The sequence below is a fragment of the Moschus berezovskii genome, chromosome 20 (assembly GCF_049115385.1).
Source record: "Moschus berezovskii isolate FMDL1 chromosome 20, NW_MosBer_1.0, whole genome shotgun sequence".
In the NCBI taxonomy this organism is placed as follows: Eukaryota; Metazoa; Chordata; class Mammalia; order Artiodactyla; family Moschidae; genus Moschus; species Moschus berezovskii.
The window spans coordinates 17,843,187-17,864,683 of NC_142479.1; the positions used below are offsets into that span (position 1 = coordinate 17,843,187).

Sequence of the window (21,497 nt, forward strand, 5' to 3'; positions counted from 1 at the left end):
GCTCTGAGACCTTCCCTAAGCTTCTTCAGAGAAAGCAAAGGAGAGACATGCAAGCAGGTTTGGAAATTATGTTTCTGAGATGGCAGTAGTGTCTTTTTTTTTCTCTTCCTGTTGAAAGCCTCCCCATTTCCCAAGCCCTCCACCTTTCCGCAGATCAAGTCCGACCTTCCGCTAGTACTATTTCCTTTGCATTCCCTCGCAGCCCTGGGTCCACCCAATCCTCCAGGCCGGCCCCTCGAGGCCCCGCCCCCTCGAGGCCCTCACGGCCCCGCCCCTATAGGCCCCGCCCCGAGGCTCCTCATGGCCCCGCCCTAGAGCCCGTCCCCGAGGCCCCTCGAGGCCCCGCCCCCAACGGCGTCCCGGTCCCTCTCCGGTCCCTGCCAGTCGCGCTGGGCCACTCTCTCGTCCCGCCTCCGATCACGAGCCCTGCCTGTCCCCGCTCCCCTCCGGGCCAGGGGCCGCCGCTGCGGAAGGATGGAGCCTAGGGCCGGCGCCTTCTCCGAGGAGCAGTTCCGGGAGGCCTGCGCCGAGCTCCAGCGGCCCGCACTCTCCGGGGCCCCCTGGGAGCTGCTGGTGGAGACCCAGGGCATCAGCGTCTACCGGCTGCTGGACCAGGTAGCTGTCCGCCCCTGGAGGACCGCCGGGCGGCCGTCTGCGGGGGGCGGGGTGGGGGGTGCCCCCGGGGGGTGAGGATTGGAGTGGGAGGTGCTCCCGGGGGGCGGGGGTGGGGCTACTCCCAGGGGATGGGGGTGGGAGGTGCTCCCGGGGGGCGGGGGTGGGGGGACCCGACAGGGCAAATGTTTTGTTACAAGTTAACGACAGAGTGAAAACATGGGTCTGCGGATTCTTACTTAACCGCATGCACTTGCCTGCACGGGACATGAGCCTCGTTCCTGGGCGGGTGCCAGTGGTTTCTGTGGGGCGGGGAGTATGTTAAAATTGAATCCAGGAAGAAAAGCGACTGGGCTTTTCAGAGTGGATGTGCAGGGTGGTATGTGTGGCGTGAGGAGTATTGCTGAAAAGGGACCTTCTGTCGTCTCTAGTCATTTCACTAACTTGCTTCTTTGAGTGCTGTCCCAGACCTTGTAAATTGCACTGAATAACTTTAGCCTGAAGAAAAAGTTAACAAAAAGTCTGGGGAAAAGTTAAAGGGTAGGAGGAATGGAGTTGCAGGTGTGCCGCAGGCCTTTGGAGCCAAGTAACCGGCCAGGTGGAATGAGCCTGTCATCTGTGTGTTAGCTGCTGCATGGCAAGTAGGTTAAAAGTCACCTTTAGGCAAGGTAAGTGAAGTGCAGGTTTCCTGGCAGAGACCAGAGTAGGGAGGAGCTCTGAGTCTGTGTGTCCCAGGGTCACTGGGTACAACAGGATGAGCAGGAAGCTCAGTGTAGAGCAGGCAGAATTACTTTCTGAGTGTCATTTAAGCATTTACCTTGCTACAAAAATGGACATGTTTTCAGAAAAAAAATCCTTTTATCTTCTGTATAAAATCGTTTCATTTTCCACACTGGCCACATCCAGGCATTTGCCAGATGTTGGCGATTCACTGCTCAGATGTATCTGATGTCTCGCCCCTATCCCTTCTCTTTTTTTCCTTGGTCTTTGTTACTCTGAGTGCCACCTCTTACCTAGAATTGCAGTGATCTTCTGACTCGCTTCTTGGCCTTCCACCCTTTCCCTTCCATCCTGCACACCTGAAAGGGATTGTGATCTTATCATTCCCTTTCCAATGGCCCTGTTGATTGCGTAAAAAATAATTCCTACAGTAGAGATAAGAGAGCCTTCCTCAGTGATCAATGCAAAGAAATAGAGGAAAACAACAGAATAGGAAAAACAAGAGACCTCTTCAAGAAAATTAGAGATTCCAAGGGAACATTTCATGCAAAGATGGGCGCGATAAAGGACAGAAATGGTATGGACCTAACAGAAGCAGAAGATATTAAGAAGAGGTGGCAGGAATACACAGAAGAACTGTACAAAAAAGATCTTCACGACCAAGATAGTCACGATAATGTGATCACCGACCTAGAGCCAGACATCTTGGAATGTGAAATCAAGTGGGCCTTAGAAAGCATCACTACGAACAAAGCTAGTGGAGGTGATGGAATTCCAGTGGAGCTATTTCAAGTCTTGAAAGATGATGCTGTGAAAGTGCTGCACTCAATATGCCAGCAGATTTGGAAAACTCAGCAGTGGCCACAGGACTGGAAGAGGTCAGTCTTCATTCCAATCCCAAAGAAAGGCAATGCCAAAGAATGCTCAAACTACCGCACAATTGCACTCATCTCACACGCTAGTAAAGTCATGCTCAAAATTCTCCAAGCTAGGCTTCAGCAGTATGTAAACCGTGAACTCCCAGATGTTCAAGCAGGTTTTAGAAAAGGCAGAGGCACCAGAGATCAAATTGCCAACATCTGCTGGATCATGGAGAAAGCAAGAGAGTTTCAGAAAAACATCTATTTCTGCTTCATTGACTATGCCAAAGCCTTTGACTGTGTGGATCACAATAAACTGTGGAAGATTCTGAAAGAGATGGGAATCCCAGACCACCTGACCTGCCTCTTGAGAAACCTGTATGCAGGTCAGGAAGCAACAGTCAGAACTGGACATGGAACAACCGACTGGTTCCAAATAGGAAAAGGTGTACGTCAAGGTTGTATATTGTCACCTTGCTTATTTAACTTATATGCAGAGTACATCATGAGGAACACTGGGCTGGAAGAAGCACAAGCTGGAATCAAGATTGCCGGGAGAAATATCAATAACCTCAGATATGCAGATAACACCACCCTTATGGCAGAAAGTGAAGAGGAACTCAAAGGCCTCTTGATGAAAGTGAAAGAGGAGAGTGAAAAGGTTGGCTTGAAGCTCAACATTCAGAAAACAAAGATCATGGCATCTGGTCCCATCACTTCATGGGAAATAGATGGAAAAACAGTGGAAACAGTGTCAGATTTTGTTTTTTTGGGCTCCAAAATCACTGCAGATGCTGATTGCAGCCATGAAATTAAAAGACGCTTGCTCCTTGGAAGGAAAGTTGTGACCAACCTTGATAGTATATTAAAAAGCAGAGACATTACTTTGCCGACCAAGGTCCGTCTAGTCAAGGCAATGGTTTTTCCCGTGGTCATGTATGGATGTGAGAGTTGGACTGTGAAGAAAGCTGATCACCGAAGAATCGATGCTTTTGAACTGTGGTGTTGGAGAAGACTCTTGAGAGTCCCTTATACTGCAAGGAGATCCAACCAGTCCATTCTAAAGGAGATCAGTCCTGGATGTTCATTGGAGGGACTGATGCTAAAGCTGAAACTCCAATACTTTGGCCACCTCATGTGACGAGTTGACTCACTGGAAAAGACTCTGATGCTGGGAAAGGTTGGGGGCGGGAGGAGAAGGGGACGACGGAGAATGAGATGGCTGGATGGCATCACTGACTCTGTGGACATGAGTTTGAGTGAACTCCGGGAGTTGGTGATGGACAGGGAGGCCTGGCGTGCTGTGATTCATGGGGTCGTGGAGAGTCGGACACGACTGAGCGACTGAACTGAACTGAACTGAACTGAACAGTAACAGCCTACTCATTGCATGCTGTCTTATGCTCCAGGCCCGGTTAAGTGCTCTGCAGACACTGACTTAGCCCTCACATTGGTGCCATGCTGTCAGGCACTATATAGACTATCACCTTCTTACCAATTTGGAAATGAATATACGGAAAGGTTAAGTTGATGGCTCAAGACCACCTCTGGGGTTGGAACTCAGCTTTCTAGCTCCAGACCTGTGCTATGATACACTCCTCCACTGACTTTGAGAGAGGGCAAGTATGCCAGGTGGACTGTGCTCAGGGGGCTAGGCTGGTCCAGGGCCCATGGCTCCTCCACACCAGTCCTGTCCTCCCATCAGCCCGGCCCACTCCCCTCACGTCCCTTGAAGGGCTTGTGCTCTTTTGCTTTTGTGCCTTTTATCCCACAACAGCAGCTGCCTGAGCTGAGACAGAGTGTCTGGCTTTGTATTGTTTCCTTTGTGTATTGATGTGGAGCAGGGCCCACCTCCCTCCTGGGGGGAGGATGGCTATTCAGAACTGTTCCTATCTCTATCAACCATAATATAAGTCTTATTTCCACCTGTTCTGGGCCTGAGGGCAGTCATAGTACATTGATGTAAGTTACAAGTCTTTCCAGAGAGCTCCCATAAGTTGGAGGCCATACACTTCCCATAGGTGTGTAGTCTGGGGCCCACTGCCCTGTGGCCACCTTGATCTGCATGTGTATTCAGTGTCTAGAAACTCTGTTGTGTCAGGTGCATGCCTTTTCCAAGAACCTTAGTTGCACATCCGGTGTTATTTGCTGCCTGACCCATTTTGCTAGAGCCTCATTTTCTTTCCAGGTTGCCTCCCATCCTTTACTTTCCTCCTGGAAGAGAACTCCCTTGAATCCCTCGGTTAGTAAATCTTGTCTTCTGAATGCCACTCCATGTCCAGGTGAATTCAGCTTGTCCTGCCCTGCCTAGACATGCACTTATCTCCCCTAAAACCCTGTGCCCTCTTCTGTCTTGTGATCCAGTGTGGTTTCATCCACCGTGCATGTTATTGATACTATGCGACTCTGTTTCCTCCTCCACCCACTTCCCTGGCCCAGAGCCATTGTGCATATGGCCTTGGATTCCCAGGTCCCTGACTGGAGGGCGAACCAGAAAATCCTGGCCCCTCTGTTAATTTTCACCTTGGTTTACAAACCAGACTATTGCCCAGGTCATTCCAGGTCAGGTTTTTCATTGCAATTGTTATCATCTGGCTTTTTAAATTCCTCCGACTGGTGTACAGAGTGGACTTGTTTGGGGCCCTTTAATGTTAGGGGGCTAGCAGGGGGTCTTATTGACTCCCCTGACTTTTGATGGAGATGAATTACGACCTTTACTTCAGTCCCATCAATAGACACATCATTCATCTTACTTCTTAATAACCATCTACAGATTTCCACCCTGCTGGAATGAGTCCCTTGATTCTTCCTGTCTCTTCCTATTTCTTGTTAATGTGAAACCCATAAGCAGAAGCTGAGACAGGTAATCTGATAAGGCTTCTTGAAATGCTTGATTTTGTTTCCATAAGGTTACGTTTGGTACCCATACAAAAATAACCCTTTTCATCAAAGTTCTTGCTAAATCTTTGTTGAGTAAGGGACATGGTCAATGGATGAATGTCCTGATTATGATAAAGGCAGTCCATCATGGTTTTCATACAAATCATATTAGCTGTTTCATCAGGGGTGTACCATTTGGAATTTATGGAATAGGAAGAATCAGACAGTCCCCCTTCTTAGACTTTTCAATGACTTTTATCCAGTTGAACCAGATTGACTGTTCCACAAGGAATAACCTGCTGTGAGTCTGAATCAGGGAGGTGTGATCATGACCTAAAAATGATGCTGTAACAAAGTTACTATCACATGATTTGAAAAGACTGACATAAGCATAGAGGTACTTGAAAGAGTTTGCAGTGTAACAGATAAATTGTATTTGAAAGTAAAAAAGATTGTGGCTTCTTTTTAGTAGGCACAAATAATTCTGAATCTTATTCTTGAACAATGGCTACTTTTGATATACACCTTTTGATACTTGTCCATTTTCTCTTTTCCTATTAAATCACAGAATTTTAGACTTAGTGTCTTTGAAACCATTCTGTCCAATTACCATCACCCTTTCTTTCTTCTTTTTTCCTGCTTTCTTTGCCTACTGTGTTTCTTTGTTCTCACCTTCTTTTTCTCTCCCAAAGTGTAGTGCTGACTTATCTTTACATGGCCCCTTGCTAAAATGCTATTACACATAAGATTTCATTTGCCCCCTCAACAAATATAGAAGATAGGTAGAGACAGGTTTATTTTCCTATTTTATGGATGGCAGTAAGACCCAGATTGAGCCACATAAGACCTCATAGCTAGTAATTAGATATGAACCAGTGTACTTGGATAAACTCAGTACCAAGTATATAGCTTGCTTCAATTCAGAACTACATTCTTTTTCTCCAAGCTAAGCAAAGCTAAACCAGTCAATCCAAAAGGAAATCAGTCCTGAATATTCATTGGAATATTCAACTCATGCTGAAGCTGAAATTCCAATACTTTGGCCGCCTGATACAAAGAACTGACTCATTGGAAAAGGCCCTGATGCTGGGAAAGATTGAAGGCGGGAGGAGAAGGGGACGACAGAGGATGAGATGGTTGGTTGGCATCACCGACTCGGTGGACGTGAGTTTGAGTAAGCTCTGGATGGACAGGGAGGCCTGGTGTGCTGCAGTCCATGGGGTTGCAAAGAGTTGGACATGCCTGAGTGACTGAACTGAACTGAAAGCGAAGCTAGTTCAGCGCTGCTGTGTGTGATGCTCTTCTTTGTGGTGCTGTGGGAAAGAGCATGGATTTTGGAGGCAGATAGTCTTGGGTTACAATCTCTGCTCCATTCCACTATCATTCATTTATTCGGGAGATATTCACTGCATGCCTCCCATGTGGTAGTGCCTTGACAGACACTGGGCATAAGCAGGGAGCAGGAAGTTGGAGCTGCTGGTTCAGTGAATGAGCTTCTTAAACAATATATGCACTGATGATAGTAAACATAGTATATAATGAAATGGCAGCTGAAAAATGCAGCAAAAAAAGCAAAGTGGGATGAAGGGATACAGAGACGTTATGGCAGAGGTGGGGATATCCAGGGGGTGATGTGATGTGCTTTAGATATAGGGAATCTGGAAAAACCCTCTTCCAGAGGTAACAATTGAGTGGAGGTACACATGAAATAAGAGATTGCGTCCTGCAAATATTAGAGGAGAAATGGACCAGAGAGTGTTCCTCAAAGCTCAAGAGCTGTCTGCGGAGCTCTCAGGACATCTCTCAGCCCTATTAGAGCCCCATATTGAACTGAGTTGGAGTGGAGCTTGGATGGTCCCTTTGAAAAGTTCCCCTTTCACATAGAGGCTGATTATTCTGTGCTGTCTACTTTGGTGTGTTTGAAATCCCTCAAAATAAAATATGTTTTTGTTGCTTCTTTTTGTTTTTTAATGTGAAAGCTTCCCAAGAGATTTTAATGAGCGTGCTGTGTTATAAACCATTGCAGTAGAGGGAACACTGAGTGCTAAGTTGTAGGGCCAGGCTGACCTTCCCTTGTTTTCCAGGACGAGCCAGAAGGACGCAGGACCACAGTGAACCTGGTGTTGGAGAGTGGCCAGGAGTCAGGGCCCACTTACTACTTGGGGGATATTGGCCGGCTGCTATTTCATGTTAAAATCTCAGCTTCCTCATTTGCAAAACAAGTATAATTCTTGCTTTTTAGGATCGTTGGCTTCTTACAAACATTGAGTGAAATATACATGGCAGGGTGATTCTTGACCTTGAGCATACACTGGACTCACCTGCAAAGCCTGTTAAAATTCACAGTTAATATCCTACTCTGTTTCAGATTCAGTGAATCTGGGGGGGACTTGAGAGTTGGCTTTACATTTCTTTACTTCTTCTCTTTCTTCTTCTTTTTAAGGTTTTATTTTTACCTAATGGCTGGGTGATGCTGAAGCTCCATGGATTATCCTTTGCGAACCATTGATGTATGGGGAGCTTCTCACCTGGTGCTCAAGGCACACCTCCCCATGTGGAGGTGCCTAAAGGCAGGAGAGGGAAGAATGAAAAGGAAGAATATCTTAAGGTGAAAGTAATGTCCACTTTAAGACTACCTCTTCCTGGTCTGAGCTTAAATGGTAAACCCACGTGTGATTCAAAATAAAATATAACATAACATATTTGAGGTTTATGGTACAAAGATTCCTCTCTTGCATGTGAAATTGCAGTACGGCTCTAGTAATCCAGAGCTTTTCTGGACTGTATGTACCGTATGTTTTTGGAAGTGGTGGTGGCAATGGTCTAAAGCAGGGATTGCAAATTTTTTTCTGTAAAGAGCCAAATAAAAAATAGGCTTTATAGACTAAGAGGCTATATATTGACTTACATAACCACTTTGAAATCTAAAAACTATTGTTAGCTTGTGGACTGTGAAAAACAGCCAGCATGACAGATTCAGTAACTCCTGGTCTAAAATACCATTTTGATGCTCACTTGCTCTGAGGCTTTGGGATTTATGAACCTTGGGCCCTAGTTGAGTGTCAGCTTCCTCATCTATAAGCTGGAGATAATTCCTTTTCTGCCAGATTTGTGCAGGGATCCAATGAGAGGATACATTTTGAAGCCCCTAGTAAATTAAATGGTGTTTGCTGTGAGTAGGGTGATTTGTTGTACTCTACCCTTCAAGACCTGCATTATGCTTGTCCTGGTAAAACATATTACAAAGCTCTTTCACTCAGAACTGCCCACTAGAATGGTCAATTATATGGTCACCTTGGCCGCAGCTCTATATACTCTGACGGCTTGTTAATGCTCTAATAATATGTTGGGAGAGGCCAATGACACTGTACGGTGGGGTCATAGGCTGTGAACTCTGCTGTCACATTGCTGGCTTCAAGCCCAGGTTCTTTTGCAACGAATGAGCTTCAGGTCAAGCGCGTTAGTTGTGTGACCTTGGGTGAGTTTTGTAATCTTCTGGTGTTAACAGCTGTATTTATTGAGGTATCACTTAAGTACCTCAGAGTTTAAGTTTATGGAATCATGCATCCTTCCCCGAGTCTAATTTTTGAATATTTGTGTTATCCCCAAAGAAACGTGTTGCCCGTTTGTAGTCATCTCCTGTTCCCGTTCCCAGTCTCAGACAACCACCAAGCTACTTGGTTTCTCTGCAAATCTGGGTTTTTCTGGGTAGTCTGGGGCAGGAACACTGGGCTAGGGACTGGAAGGAAAGTTTCCCATCCAGGTTTTGCCAGCAGGAGTCATCAGCTGCCTTTTGATGCGTCACTGTCATTTTTTACATAAGAATCTAAGGCTCCTTCAAGCTCTGTGAGCCTGTGCCATCATTACTGACATTCTTAGCTTGTCGTTTGGAACAGTGGCTTGGAGCAAGTGTTCAGAGAGAGTGGAGCCATATTAGGAGCCGTCGTGGGGAGAAGAAGGGGACAGTGTCCTCTGTCTGGCTGTCCCAAAGCTAACTGTAGAACTCGAGCAAGTATGTCACCTCTCTGAGTTTCATGTCATAGGGACATGACACCAATGTCCCTATTGATACCACAGGGCTCTGTTGAGATTACACAAGATAGTGAGCATAAAACTGGAAACTGCACTGTGTTTAGAGAAATAAATGTTAGTATTATTGAAAGAGTTTATAGCAGGTCAGAGTGATTTGACAGCTTCCAGTGCAGAATGCATGGCAGTTGTAGTGACGCTGACAGATCACCAAAGCAAATCCATTCCAAGCTGAAAAGCCAAGTGTAAACTTTGCCTGACTGTTTTCTCAGGCCCAAGAATATAGTGGGCCCATGGTGGTGGTTTTTTTTTTTTTTCCTGTGGTATATAGTGGAAGGAGGTGGAACTTTCTGTAATACAGTGTGTGAAGTTTCAGATTTCTATGCAAAATTAAATATGCTGCAGTTTAATGTCTATTAATTGTGTCCATTATGTCTTATTTCTCTTCCTTAACTATTCGTTTTAGTAATGCTTATGTATTTTTGTACTATTTTAATGAATTTACATAGTCTTACATGCTTAGAAATGTTCAGAAGTCTGATCAGTACTATTTTGTCAGTCTACTTTAATGTCAAATAAAAACAAACCTGGACTTAGACTTGGAGGTTATTGTATTTGGAAGAATACTCTGGCTGTAAGATCCATGAGTTTCTCAGGAGTGAGGCAGAAAAGTCTTTTTTTTTTTACAGAGAGAGAGGAGTCAGCAAGACTGAAACTGCGTGTGGGGAGGCAACGTGAAGGTGGTCTGCTGGAGAACAGAGCAGAATATCTTGCCCTGAGGCCAGTTTATTCTCAGCAGGGCTGGATGCTGCTGAGACTGAGGCTGGGCCAAAATTTAGAGTCTGGAGGAAGGAGATGCTTAGTTAGTTTGGTTAACAAGCATTTTGTGCCTATTGATGCTTGGAATAAGCACCTTAGCTGATCATTTGTGGGACCCTCAAAGGGAATTTAGATAGGTAAACAAAGTGTGTGTGTGGTGTGTAAAAGTGATTCTTTTATGATAAGCTGTTTTTTGAAACACAAAACGTGGGAGAGTTTCTTAATCTCTGTTGTTTTTCAGGATCACAGAGCTCAAATAAAATTCTCAATAAGAACCACTTGTAATAAGTAGGATTGCTTTTCAGTTCAGTTCAGTCGCTCAGTCGTGTCCGACTCTTTGCGATCCCATGAATCACAGCACGCCAGGCCTCCCTGTCCATCACCAACTCCTGGAGTTTACCCAAAGTCAAGTCCATCGAGTCGGTGATGCCATCCAGCCATCTCATTCTCTGTCGTCCCCGTCTCCTCCTGCCCCCAATCCCTCCCAGAATGAGGGTCTTCTCCAGTGAGTCAACTCTTCACATGAGGTGGCCAAAGTATTGGAGTTTCAGCTTCAGCATCAGTCCTTCCAATGAACACTCAGGACTGATCTCCTTTAGGATGGACTGGTTGGATCTCCTTGTAGTCCAAGAGACTCTCAAGAGTCTTCTCCAACACAGTTGAAAAGCATCAATTCTTCGGCGATCAGCTTTCTTCACAGTCCAACTCTCACATCCATACATGACTACAGGAAAAACCATAGCCTTGACTTGACGGACCTTTGTTGGCAAAGTAATGTCTCTGCTTTTTAATATGCTATCTAGGTTGGAGTAAGCTTCTTTTAATTGAATGGCTGCAGTCACTATCTGTAGTGATTTTGGAGCCCCAAAATATAAAGTCTGATACTGTTTACCCATCTATTTCCCATGAAGTGATGGGACCGGATGCCATGATGTTAGTTTTCTGAATGTTGAGCTTCAAGACAACTTTTTTACTCTCCTTTCACTTTCATCAAGAGGCTTTTTAGTTTCTCTTCTCTTTCTGCCATAACAGTGGTGTCATTTACATATCTGAGGTTATTGATATTTCTCCCAGCAATCTTGACTCCAGCTTGTGCTTCCTCCAGCCCAGCGTTCCTCATGATGTACTCTGCACATAAGTTAAATAAGCAGGGTGACAACATATAGCCTTGATGTACTCCTTGTCCTAATTGGAACCAGTCTGTTGTTCCATGTCCAATTCTAACTGTTGCTTCCTGACCTGCATAGAGGTTTCTCAAGAGGCAGGTCAGGTGGTCTGGTATTCCCATCTCTTTCAGAATTTTCCACAGTTTATTGTGATCCACACAGTCAAAGGCTTTGGCATATTCAATACAGCAGAAATAGATGTATTTCTGGAACTCTCTTTCTTTTTCCATGATCCAGCAGATGTTGGCAATTTGATCTCTGGTTCCTCTGCCTTTTCTAAATCCAGCTTGAACATCTGTAATTTCATAGTTCACATACTGTTGAATCCTGGCTTGGAGAATTTTGAGCACTACTTTACTAGCGTGTGAGATAAGTGCAACTGTGTGGTAGTTTTAGCATTCTTTGGCATTGCCTTTCTTTGGGATTGGAATGAAGACTGACCTTTTCCAGTCCTGTGGCCACTCCTGAGGTTTCCAAATTTGCTGGCATATTGAGTACAGCACTTTCACAGCATCATCTTTCAGGATTTGAAATAGCTCAACTGGAATTCCATCACCTCCACTAGCTTTGTTCATAGTGATGCTTTCTAAGGCCCACTTGACTTCACATTCCAAGATGTCTGGCTCCAGGTGAGTGAGCACACCATCTTGATTATCTGGGTCATGAAGATCTTCTTGTACAGTTCTTCTGTGTATTCTTGCCACGTCTTCTTAATATCTTCTGCTTCTGTTAGGTCCATACCATTTCTGTCCTTTATCAAGCCTATCTTTGCATGAAATGTTCCCTTGGAATCTCTAATTATCTTGAAGAGATCTCTTGTTTTTCCTATTCTGTTGTTTTCCTCTATTTCTTTGCACTGATCGCTGAGGAAGGCCTTTTTATCTCTCCTTGCTATTCTTTGGAACTCTGCATTCAGATGCTTATATCTCTCCTTTTCTCCTTTGCTTTTTGCTTCTCTTCTTTTCACAGCTATTTGTAAGGCCTCCTCAGACAGCCATTTTGCTTTCTTGCATTTCTTTTCCATGAGGATGGTCTTGGTCCCTGTCTCCTGTACAGTGTCACGAACCTCCATCCATAGTTCATCAGGCACTCTATCCATCAGATCTAGTCCCTTAAATCTATTTCTCACTTCCACTGTATAATCATAAGGGATTTGATTTAGGTCATACCTGAATGGTCTAGTGGTTTTCCCTACTTTCTTCAATTTAAGTCTGAATTTGTCAAAAAGAAGTTCATGATCTGAGCCACAGTCAGCTCCCGGTCTTGTTTTTGCTGACTGTATAGAGCTGCTCCATCTTTGGCTGCTAGGAATATAATCAGTCTGATTTTGGTGTTGACCATCTGGTGATGTCCATGTGTAGAGTCTTCTCTTGTGTTGTTGGAAGAGGATGTTTGCTATGCCCAGGGTGTTCTCTTGGCAAAACTCTATTAGCCTTTGCCCTGCTTCATTCTGTGCTCCAAGGCCAAATTTGCCTGTTACTCCAGCTGTTTCTTGACTTCCTACTTTTGCATTCCAGACCCCTATAATGAAAAGGACATCTTTTTTGAGTATTAGTTCTGAAAGGTCTTGTAGGTCTTCATAGAACCGTACAACTTCAGCTTATTCAGCATTACTGGTTGGGGTGTAGGCTTGGATTACTGTGATATTGAATGGTTTGCCTTGGAACAGAGGTCATTCTGTCATTTTTGAGATTGTATCCAAGTACTGCATTTCGGACTCTTATTGACCATGATGGCTACTCCATTTCTTCTAAGGGATTCCTGCCCACAGTAGTAGATATAATGGTCATCTGAGTTAAATTCACCCATTCAGTCCATCTTAGTTTGCTGATTCCTAGGATGTCAATGTTCAGTCTTGCCATCTCCTCTTTGACCACTTCCAATTTGCCTTGATTCATGGACCTAACATTCCAGGTTCCTATGCACTATTACTCTTTACAGCATCAGACCTTGCTTCTATCACCAGTCACATCGACAACTGGGTATTGTTTTTGCTTTGGCTCCATCCCTTCATTCTTTCTGGAGTTATTTCTCCACTGATCTCCAGTAGCATACTGGGCACCTACCGACCTGGGGAATTCCTCATTCAGTATCCTACCATTTTGCCTTTTCATACTGTTCATGGGGTTCTCAAGGCAAGAATACTGAAGTGGTTTGTCATTCCCTTCTCCAGTGGACTACATTCTGTCAGACCTCTCCACTATAACCCGTCCGTCTTGGGTGACCCGACACAGCATACCTTAGTTGCATTGAGTTAGACAAGGCTGTGGTCCAGGATTGCTTTTAGCTGCAAGTAACAGACAACTGGATTAACAAAGTCTTAAACAAGTGAAAAGTGAAAGTGTAAGTTACTCAGTCATGTTTGACTCTTTGGACCCCCTGGACTATATATTCCATGGAATTCTCCAGGCCAGAATACTGGAGTGAGTAGCTGTTCCCTTCTCCAGGGGATATACCCAATCCAGGGATTGAACCCAGGTCTCCCGCATTGCAGGCAGATTCTTTACCAGCTGATTCACCAGGGAAGTCCCCAAAGAGGGGTTTATATTTCTCACCTAGCAAGTAGTCCAGAGGTCAGCAGTTGCTGGCGTTGAATCAGTTGATCAACAATGTCAGGAAAACTGAATATTTTCACTCTTCTTTCATTTTTATTGTCTCTTAATCAAAAAATAGCTACTTCAGCTCTAGACATCATACCCATATTCAAAAGAAGAAGGAATTGTCTTATGGCTGCCTCTACCTGTGGAAGAGATAAGGAAAATGATTAGCTGTGTAATTTTCTTAGTAAGAAAGGGAGTATATGCTATAATGAATCTCCTGTTTCTTTAGGGAATTATATTCTACACATGATATTAACTGATTCTCCACCATTGACTAATTCTTTTACCACCTGTAGTGTAGGAAATTACAGTACCTGTAATCAGTGGATCATTAGAAAAGTATGTTGTTTTTCAGTCATGTCCAACTCCTTGTGACCCCATGGACTGTAGCACGCCGGGCTTTCCTGTCCTTCACTGTCTTCCAGAGTTTGCTCAAACTCATGTCCATTGAGTCGATGGTGCCATCCAACCATATCATCCTCTGTCTTCCCCTTCTCCTCCTGCCCTCAATCTTCCCAACATCAGGGCCTTAAAAAAGAGTGGATATATGTATAACTAGTTCACTTTTCTGTATACCAGAAACTAACCCAACAGTGTAAATCATCTATACTGCAATTTAAAGTAATTTAAAAAAGAAAAGCATGCATTGCATTTTACTTTAGATGAAGAAATTGAGCCATTCTTAGAATTGCTTTTCTGGAGGACCTTCAGGAAAAGCCAAGCACCTCTTGACTTGTTTAGAGTCATTTATTGAAATGTTAGAACATTTCAAACATTTCAAACATAACTGCAAAAAATTTTGCACAAGAATTATATCTCTAATTTGAAAGAGAATTACACATCAGTACACTGCCCAAATAAAACTAAGATTTATGCTTCCTCCTACTAAATTATTTGTACAAACAGTGGTACCAAGTCCTGATGAGATGCTTCTTTGCTACTGGTGAGAGTATAAATAGATAAAAGTCTTTCTTAAAGACTTATAAAAAGTATAAAGAGCATTAAAATGTTAATGTCATTTACCCTAAAATTTATCTGTGAAGAAACATTTTGCTTGCCTAATGAAGAAGTTAGAATTATGAACCAAGTTTGTCCATTTGGAATAATTTTTCGAGCAGTGTTCATAATTGTGAAAATATATGGAAACAGAAATAATTTACAGAATAATAAAATTAGCTGTGATCACTCAGTTTCAAAATGATATAGTTAAAAATAGGAATACAGTCTGTTTATACTAATTTACTCCCATTTTATAACACATAGAAACATTTATTTACTCAAAAAATATGCAAAATATTATCAGTTGGTTTTTGAGGATTATGAAGTTACATGTTTTAATTTTCTTTATTATTTTTGGCATCTTCTAATTTTTCTCAATGAATATGACTTACTTTTATAATTATGAAAATTTCATTTTTAAGAGACATAATGAAAATGTGAGTTTGTTTCTTTTGAAACAAACCCCTTCTTTTGAAAGAAATGAGGGGCAAAATTTGCTTTGATGCAGAATTTGAGTAGGGCTACCCGGTGCTTGAAAAGAACATTTCATTGATGGGCTAGGAAAGGTGTTGCCAAGCATTTTGCTTCTCTGGTGTTCTGGATTTCTGAGTCCTGCCATGAAGGGAATGCTTAAAGGAAGTTGTCATAGTAGTTCATTCTTCGGTATTCACCTAAGTCGCATCTCTCTGTTTTTCTCTTTCTAGAGGGCTTTCTGTTTTCTTTTCTGTGATATTACTGGAGTGAAGTCACTAAGAGCAGACACTACATTCAGAAGGAAGGGGACTAATTCTAGGAAACACTTTGTCTTAATGCATCCAGATAACCAAAACTAACTCATATGAAGCTGAGAAGATAATTTTTTCTATACATAATTATCCCTTTTACTCACTGTATAGAAAAATCAGTTCAGTTCAGTCACTTAGTCGTGTACGACTCTTTGAGACCCCATGGACTGCAGCACACCAGGCTTCCCTGTCCATCACCAATCCTGCAGTTTGCTCAAACTCATGTCCATCAAGTCAACGATGCCATCCATCCATCTCATCCTCCGTCATCCCCTTCTCCTGCCTTCAATCTTTCCCAGCATCAGGGTCTTTTCTAAGGAGTCAGTTCTTCGCATCAGGTGGCCAGTGTTGGAACTTCAGCATCAGTCCTTCCAATGAACATTCAGGACTGATTTCCTTGAGGATTAGCTGGTTTGATCTCCTTGCAGTTCAGGGGACTCTCAAGAGCCTTCTCCAACACCGCAGTTCAAAGGCATCAATTCTTCAGCACTCAACCTTCTTTATGGTTCAACTCTCACATCCATACATGACTACTGGGAAAGCCATAGCATTGACCAGACGGACATTTATCGGCAAAGTAATGTCATGTTTTTTAATACTCTGTCTATGTTTGTTATAGCTTTTCTTCCAAGGAGCAAGTGTTTTTTAATTGCATGGCTGCAGTCACTACCTACAGTGATTTTGGAGCCCAAGAAAAGAAAGTCTGTCACTGTTTCCATTATTTCCCATCTGTTTGCCCTGAAGTGATGGGACCAGATGCCATGATCTTAGGTTTTTGAATGTTGAGTTTTAAACTAGCTTTTTCACTTTCCTCTTTCACTTTCCTCAAGAGGCTGTTCAGTTCCTCCTTGCTTTCTGCTGTAAGGGTGATGTCATCTGCATATCTGAGGTTATTGATATTTCTCTATATAAAGAAAATGTGAAGATGAAGATCACTCAGTCGTGTCTGACTCTGTGACCCCTTGGACTATACAGCCATGGAATTCTCCAGGTCAGAATACTGGAGTGGGTAGCCTTTCCCTTCTCCAGGGGATCTTCCCAACCCAGGGATTGAACCTAGGTCTCCCGCATTGCAGGCAGATTCTTTACCATCTGAGCCACAAGGGAAGCCCATATCAAGAAAATGGGGACCCGATATTATTAGTATTGGACCCAATGTTATTCTTAGACCCAAGGTTAAAGTATAGAAAATGGGGACCCAATATTATTAGTATTGGACCCAATGTTAGTCTTAGACCCCAGGTTAAAGTATAGAAAATGGGGACCCGATATTCCTGCACAGAAGTGCACTGTCTCTCTCTGTCGGTGCTGATTTAAGTGTGTGTGGGCGTAGATGTGTGTTGTGTATAAACCCTCACTATCTTCCCATGTGCAAGTTTGAGGGGAGAGGGCAGGAGGAGAAGAAGATAATTCTCCCTAGTGCTGCCCTTCCTGTGGGGCATCCATGGCACAGCACGTAGTGCGTAAGGCATACCAGTTTGTCATTTGCTGGTTGGAAACCCTTGGTATAAAGCCACATACTTTCAGAGCTGAAACCTTATGAATTAAGTTTCAATTTACCTTCCATTACCTGCCAGTTACTTTCATGTACATCTGAGATTCCCAAACTGGGGTGTACTTATCCCACCTGAGTCAGGAGACCCTTGAAGCCTCGGGATCTTTTGAAAGATTCTCCACGTTTACACCTTGACTTCACATAATTCTCTGGAAGTGTGTTTAAAAGGACAAGTTCATTCATGTTTGATTAGTCAAAGGATTGCTTTCACACATGAAAGTATGAGTATGTCTGAAAGTTTCATTTTTGTTTGTTTGCCTTTGCACTGAAATTAATCTGAGACATTGATATTATCTTAATAATAGATCCTTTGACAAGGTGGGAGCCAGGATTTGTGAGCTGCCATTGTACAAAGTGAAATGTATAGTGTCACCAACTCCAGCCCAGAACCCTCACTGAAGAGCTTAACATGAAGAGAAGAGAAACCTCTTGTAATTAAGAATATAGAAATGACCTTTTTCTGAATAAAGGGGATTAGTATGATTTAAAGCTAATGTTTCTTTCCCCATCAATTTCTTTTTTTTTAAATTTTATTTATTTTTTAAATTAATTTATTTTTTATTTGAGGCAAATTATTTTACAATATTATATTGGTTGGTTTTGCATACATTGACATGAATTCGCCCCATCAATTTCTTTTATACATATATCATTTATAGGAAAAAAGGAGCAATTAGTGAAAAACTGTGTCTTGGAATTGGTAAAACAATGTGTTGAGTTTCATTATGCCCGTGGTTATTTAAAATAGTAGTCTGAATCCCGGGTGTGGCTGCTTCTATGATACACCCACATGGGTATTTAATAAGCATCTCAAACTCCACTTCCCCAAGGTAGAGCTCTGGGTAACCCCACAGCCCACAGAGAACCTCCTCTCCCATCTACCTGGTTGCTCAAGAAAGACTCCAAGAGTTATGCTCAGTTCTTCGCTCTCTCTGTCCCCACAGCCCCTCTGTCGGCAGTTCCTACTGATACTACTTGTAAAATGTGTCACTGAATCTCTGAGCTTTCCCCGTCACTGTTGTTAGCTCCCTTTCCAGAAACCAACATTCCTTTTCTGGACCGCTGCCATGGTCTTTTGACCTGTCTCCATGCTCCCCCGTGATCTGTGTTCTACCAAGCAGCAAGAATCATCTTTTAAAGGTTACCCCCACCCCTGCTTATTTAAAGTCATTTCCCTGTGTGAAGTTGTGAGCTGGTTTTCCACGGTAAAGTAAAGTAAGTAAAGTCACTCAGTCGTGACTCTTTGTGACCCCGTGGACAGTAGCCTACCAGTCTTCTCTGTCCATGGGATTCTCCAGGCAAGAATACTGGAGTGGGTTACCATTTCCTTCTCCAGGGGACCTTCCCAACCCAGGGATCGAACCCAGGTCTCCCATATTAGAGGCAGACGCTCTAACCTCTGAGCCACCAGGGAAGCCCAAAATCTTGGCCCCTTCACCCTGAGTCGCAAAGCCGTCTGGACCCAGGCCCGCTACCTTTCTGGCCTCGGCTGCTACGGCTCTCCGTCTTCACAGTGCTCTGGAACCCCTGGCTTTCTGTTCCTTGAGTAAGCCAGCCCGTCAACCTAAGGGCCCTCTCCCAAGGCAGGAATGGGATTTCCTTATCTTTCCATGCTGAATTCCTTCTGGCAGTTAGGACAGACTCTGGATAAATTCCTCATGGAGATATTTCCTGAGCACCTGATAAGTAGGGGGTACCATGAGCCCTGCTCCCCCTGCAGCTCAGTCACCGTTTGTCACATGACCCTGTTTCAAATTGCCAGGGTAACATATAGCTGACACCAGCTCCAGTGCCTAAGGCCGGATATATAGGACCAATGCGAAAGACTCCCGTCTGCTTCTCCACCATTGTATCACTAGGACCAAGGAAAGTGCTCAATGTTGGTGTTACATGAACAGGTGTTTTTCAGATGCTGTTTCGTCTTAACATGGCCATCAACAGGTTGTTTCTGCCTGTTCTGTTTTTGTAGCAGACTGGATTGTATGCATATAAGGTCTTTGGTGTTCTGGAGGACTGCTTACCAGATCTGCTTGCAGATGTCTATATGGACTTAGCCTATAGGAAACAGTGGGACCAGTATGTTAAAGGTGAGTGACACAGTTTTTAGAAACCAATTAGAAAGTAGAATCCCATGTTATTTATTCTAGCTATTAGTAAGCAAAAGGTATACCTTTGCTATATTTTTCATTTAAAATTTTAGCAAATGCATTTTAAAGTGCTAAGTTACATACGACTTTGCTGTTCTCAGGATTTGTTCCTTGCATACTATTAAAGTCAATCTCCAGTTCACTCTGAGGGCTGTTTTGTTCTTATTTTAAGTTTTGTTGTCATCCCATAAACCTAGGTGATCGTGGAAGGCTTCTTGGAAAACGTAGTACCGAAGCTTTGTTTTAGAGGTTGAATCAATGTTTTATAAGCAACAAGATTTTATATATCTGAATATATGTGAGGAGGTGAGGGGCTGAGTGGTTTAAGGGCATTCATGGCGAGGGGACGGCATGAGTAAAGTAGAGAAGGCATGAAACCACATAAAATGTTAGAAAACTGTGAGCAGTTGGGTGCTGTTGAGTACTGGGGAGCAGAATCTGGACCTAGGCTGGGAGGCGGGCCCAAAGCCCCAAGGACCTATGCTGACCACCAGGCTAGGGTTCTTCGATTTTTCCCTGGAAGTAAAGGAAAGTTATGAGCTCGATAGATAACTTCCTGCTTCCTGTGAGTGGATCTTCCTGCCACTTACAGTGGGCAGTCGTTTCTGCCATCCCAGTCAGTCACACTGAAATAAATACAGCTAGGCCGGGGGCTAGAAACCTTGACAGAGCCTTGCTGTGGGCAGGAATCTTGGTTGCAAGAAACAAGAGGTAACAAACGCTAGTGTGAGAGAAAGTAAAGCATTTTTTGCTTTGGTTTATTACATTGAAAACGACCTGTGTGTCTCGTTCCAGGTCAGCTGCATTCAATACTTCATTTCTCTAGCTTGCCTCTGTTTCCTTCTGTGTTGACCACATTATCGGGGAGATTCTTGTGTCATGACAAAGATGCCACCAGAATATGCAGGCTTCCATTGTAACAAAGTTTATAACCCCAGAGGAATAGGAATTTTCCTACCTATTGCATTCAGAGTGACAGGACAGGCTCTAATTGCCGCAGCATCGATCATGCGCTTATGTACCCGGGACATTTATCATGATTGTGGGTCACTTAGTGTTATCAAATAGGCTTCCTATGTAGGGGGAATTGTGAAGCCCACCTATTCAAGGGTGAGGTCAGGTATTCCCTGTCCATTTCCCTGGCAGCCATGGTTCAGGCATGTACTGTGGACATTGGCAGTTTCTGATGTGTGGTACTTGGCATCAGACGTCCCCACTGTGGAATAAAGTCCAGAAGCAGCAGGAGTTTGACTTCTCTGGAATAATCCTGAGGTTCTTCACCTAACTCTAGTCCTCCTAGGTCTTCTGTGAGCTACCTGACAGCCTTTATGAAAGCACTTTTGGCCTAAACTTACAAGAGTGGCAAGCCAAGTCTTGTCCATACACGCCTTCCCTAAACTAATCACCATGGCCATGTCTAGCTCAATTTCCCAGCCCGGTAATTACCCCTCAGTCACTTCTGCTTGAACTACACAGTGAAGGAGAGAAAGGTGATGCTCTGAAGGAGAATGAGATGCTGGTACAAGAACAGGGGAGTCAAAGCCAAGCAGGCAAAGCAGCAGATGTCCACTCCTTCCCTTCCTTTCAAGGGCATCTGCAGCCTCTTGGATCAATGGACTGGCAAGCTCTTTACCCATGCTCTGCTTCTAATAGATTTTATTTCAAAAGCTAAATTAATTAACACATTGCCAAAGTCAGTATCTCCTAAAGGGACCCTTTTGGTTTCTTCAGGGGACTTGGCTTGGCTCCTCCTCTAAATGGTTAATTAGAAGCTTCCCGCACAGCTTAGGGGCAGAGTCTGTACACTTCCTAGGCTTCTTTCACTCTCTCCCTCCAGGTGCTGATGATGTTTGCATGCAATAGTGCTGTGGATTGGTCCCTGGAACTGTGACAGAAAGCAACATGGGAGATAGGCAAGAAACTTAGAACAGTTAGGCCACTTCCTAGCTTTTTAGGAAGGACACTGAGCTCTCTGAAACCTTCATTTCTCAACTGAACACACCAAACTGGGTGGCTTAGTCCCAGGACACCTGTATTCAGTCAAGAAGTCTAAAGAGGGGAGTAAGGGCACAACAGTGTAACTGTTGGTAATCTAGTGACATCTAGTGGTTCAGTTCAGTTCAGTCGCTCCGTTGTGTCCAACTCTTTGTGACCCCATAGACTGCAGCACGCCAGGCCTCCCTGTCTATCGCCAATCCCGGAGTTTACTCAAACTCATGTCCATCACGTCGGTGATGCCATCCAACCTTCTCATCCTCTGTCATCCCCTTCTCCTCCTGCCCTCAATCTTTCCCAGCAGCAGGGTCTTTTCAAATGAGTCAGTTC

At 43.8% G+C, this 21,497-nt stretch overlaps 1 protein-coding gene across 2 annotated transcripts in view; it reads left to right on the forward strand.

The window, feature by feature from the left end:
* The first annotated feature begins 332 nt into the window (after positions 1-332).
* The window catches only part of LOC129538924 (phosphatidylcholine transfer protein), a 28,380-nt gene continuing 7,215 nt past the window's right edge, over positions 333-21,497 (forward strand). Inside the window, exons 1-2 of one of the 2 annotated variants that reach the window (XM_088828604.1) lie at positions 333-615; positions 18,998-19,112. In XM_088828604.1, coding sequence (XP_088684730.1) covers positions 475-615; positions 18,998-19,112 — 256 coding nt within the window. In that variant the 5' untranslated portion in view covers positions 333-474. Of the gene's footprint in view, positions 616-18,994; positions 19,113-21,497 lie in introns of both variants that reach the window. The other variant, XM_055398998.2, reaches the window with a different exon arrangement.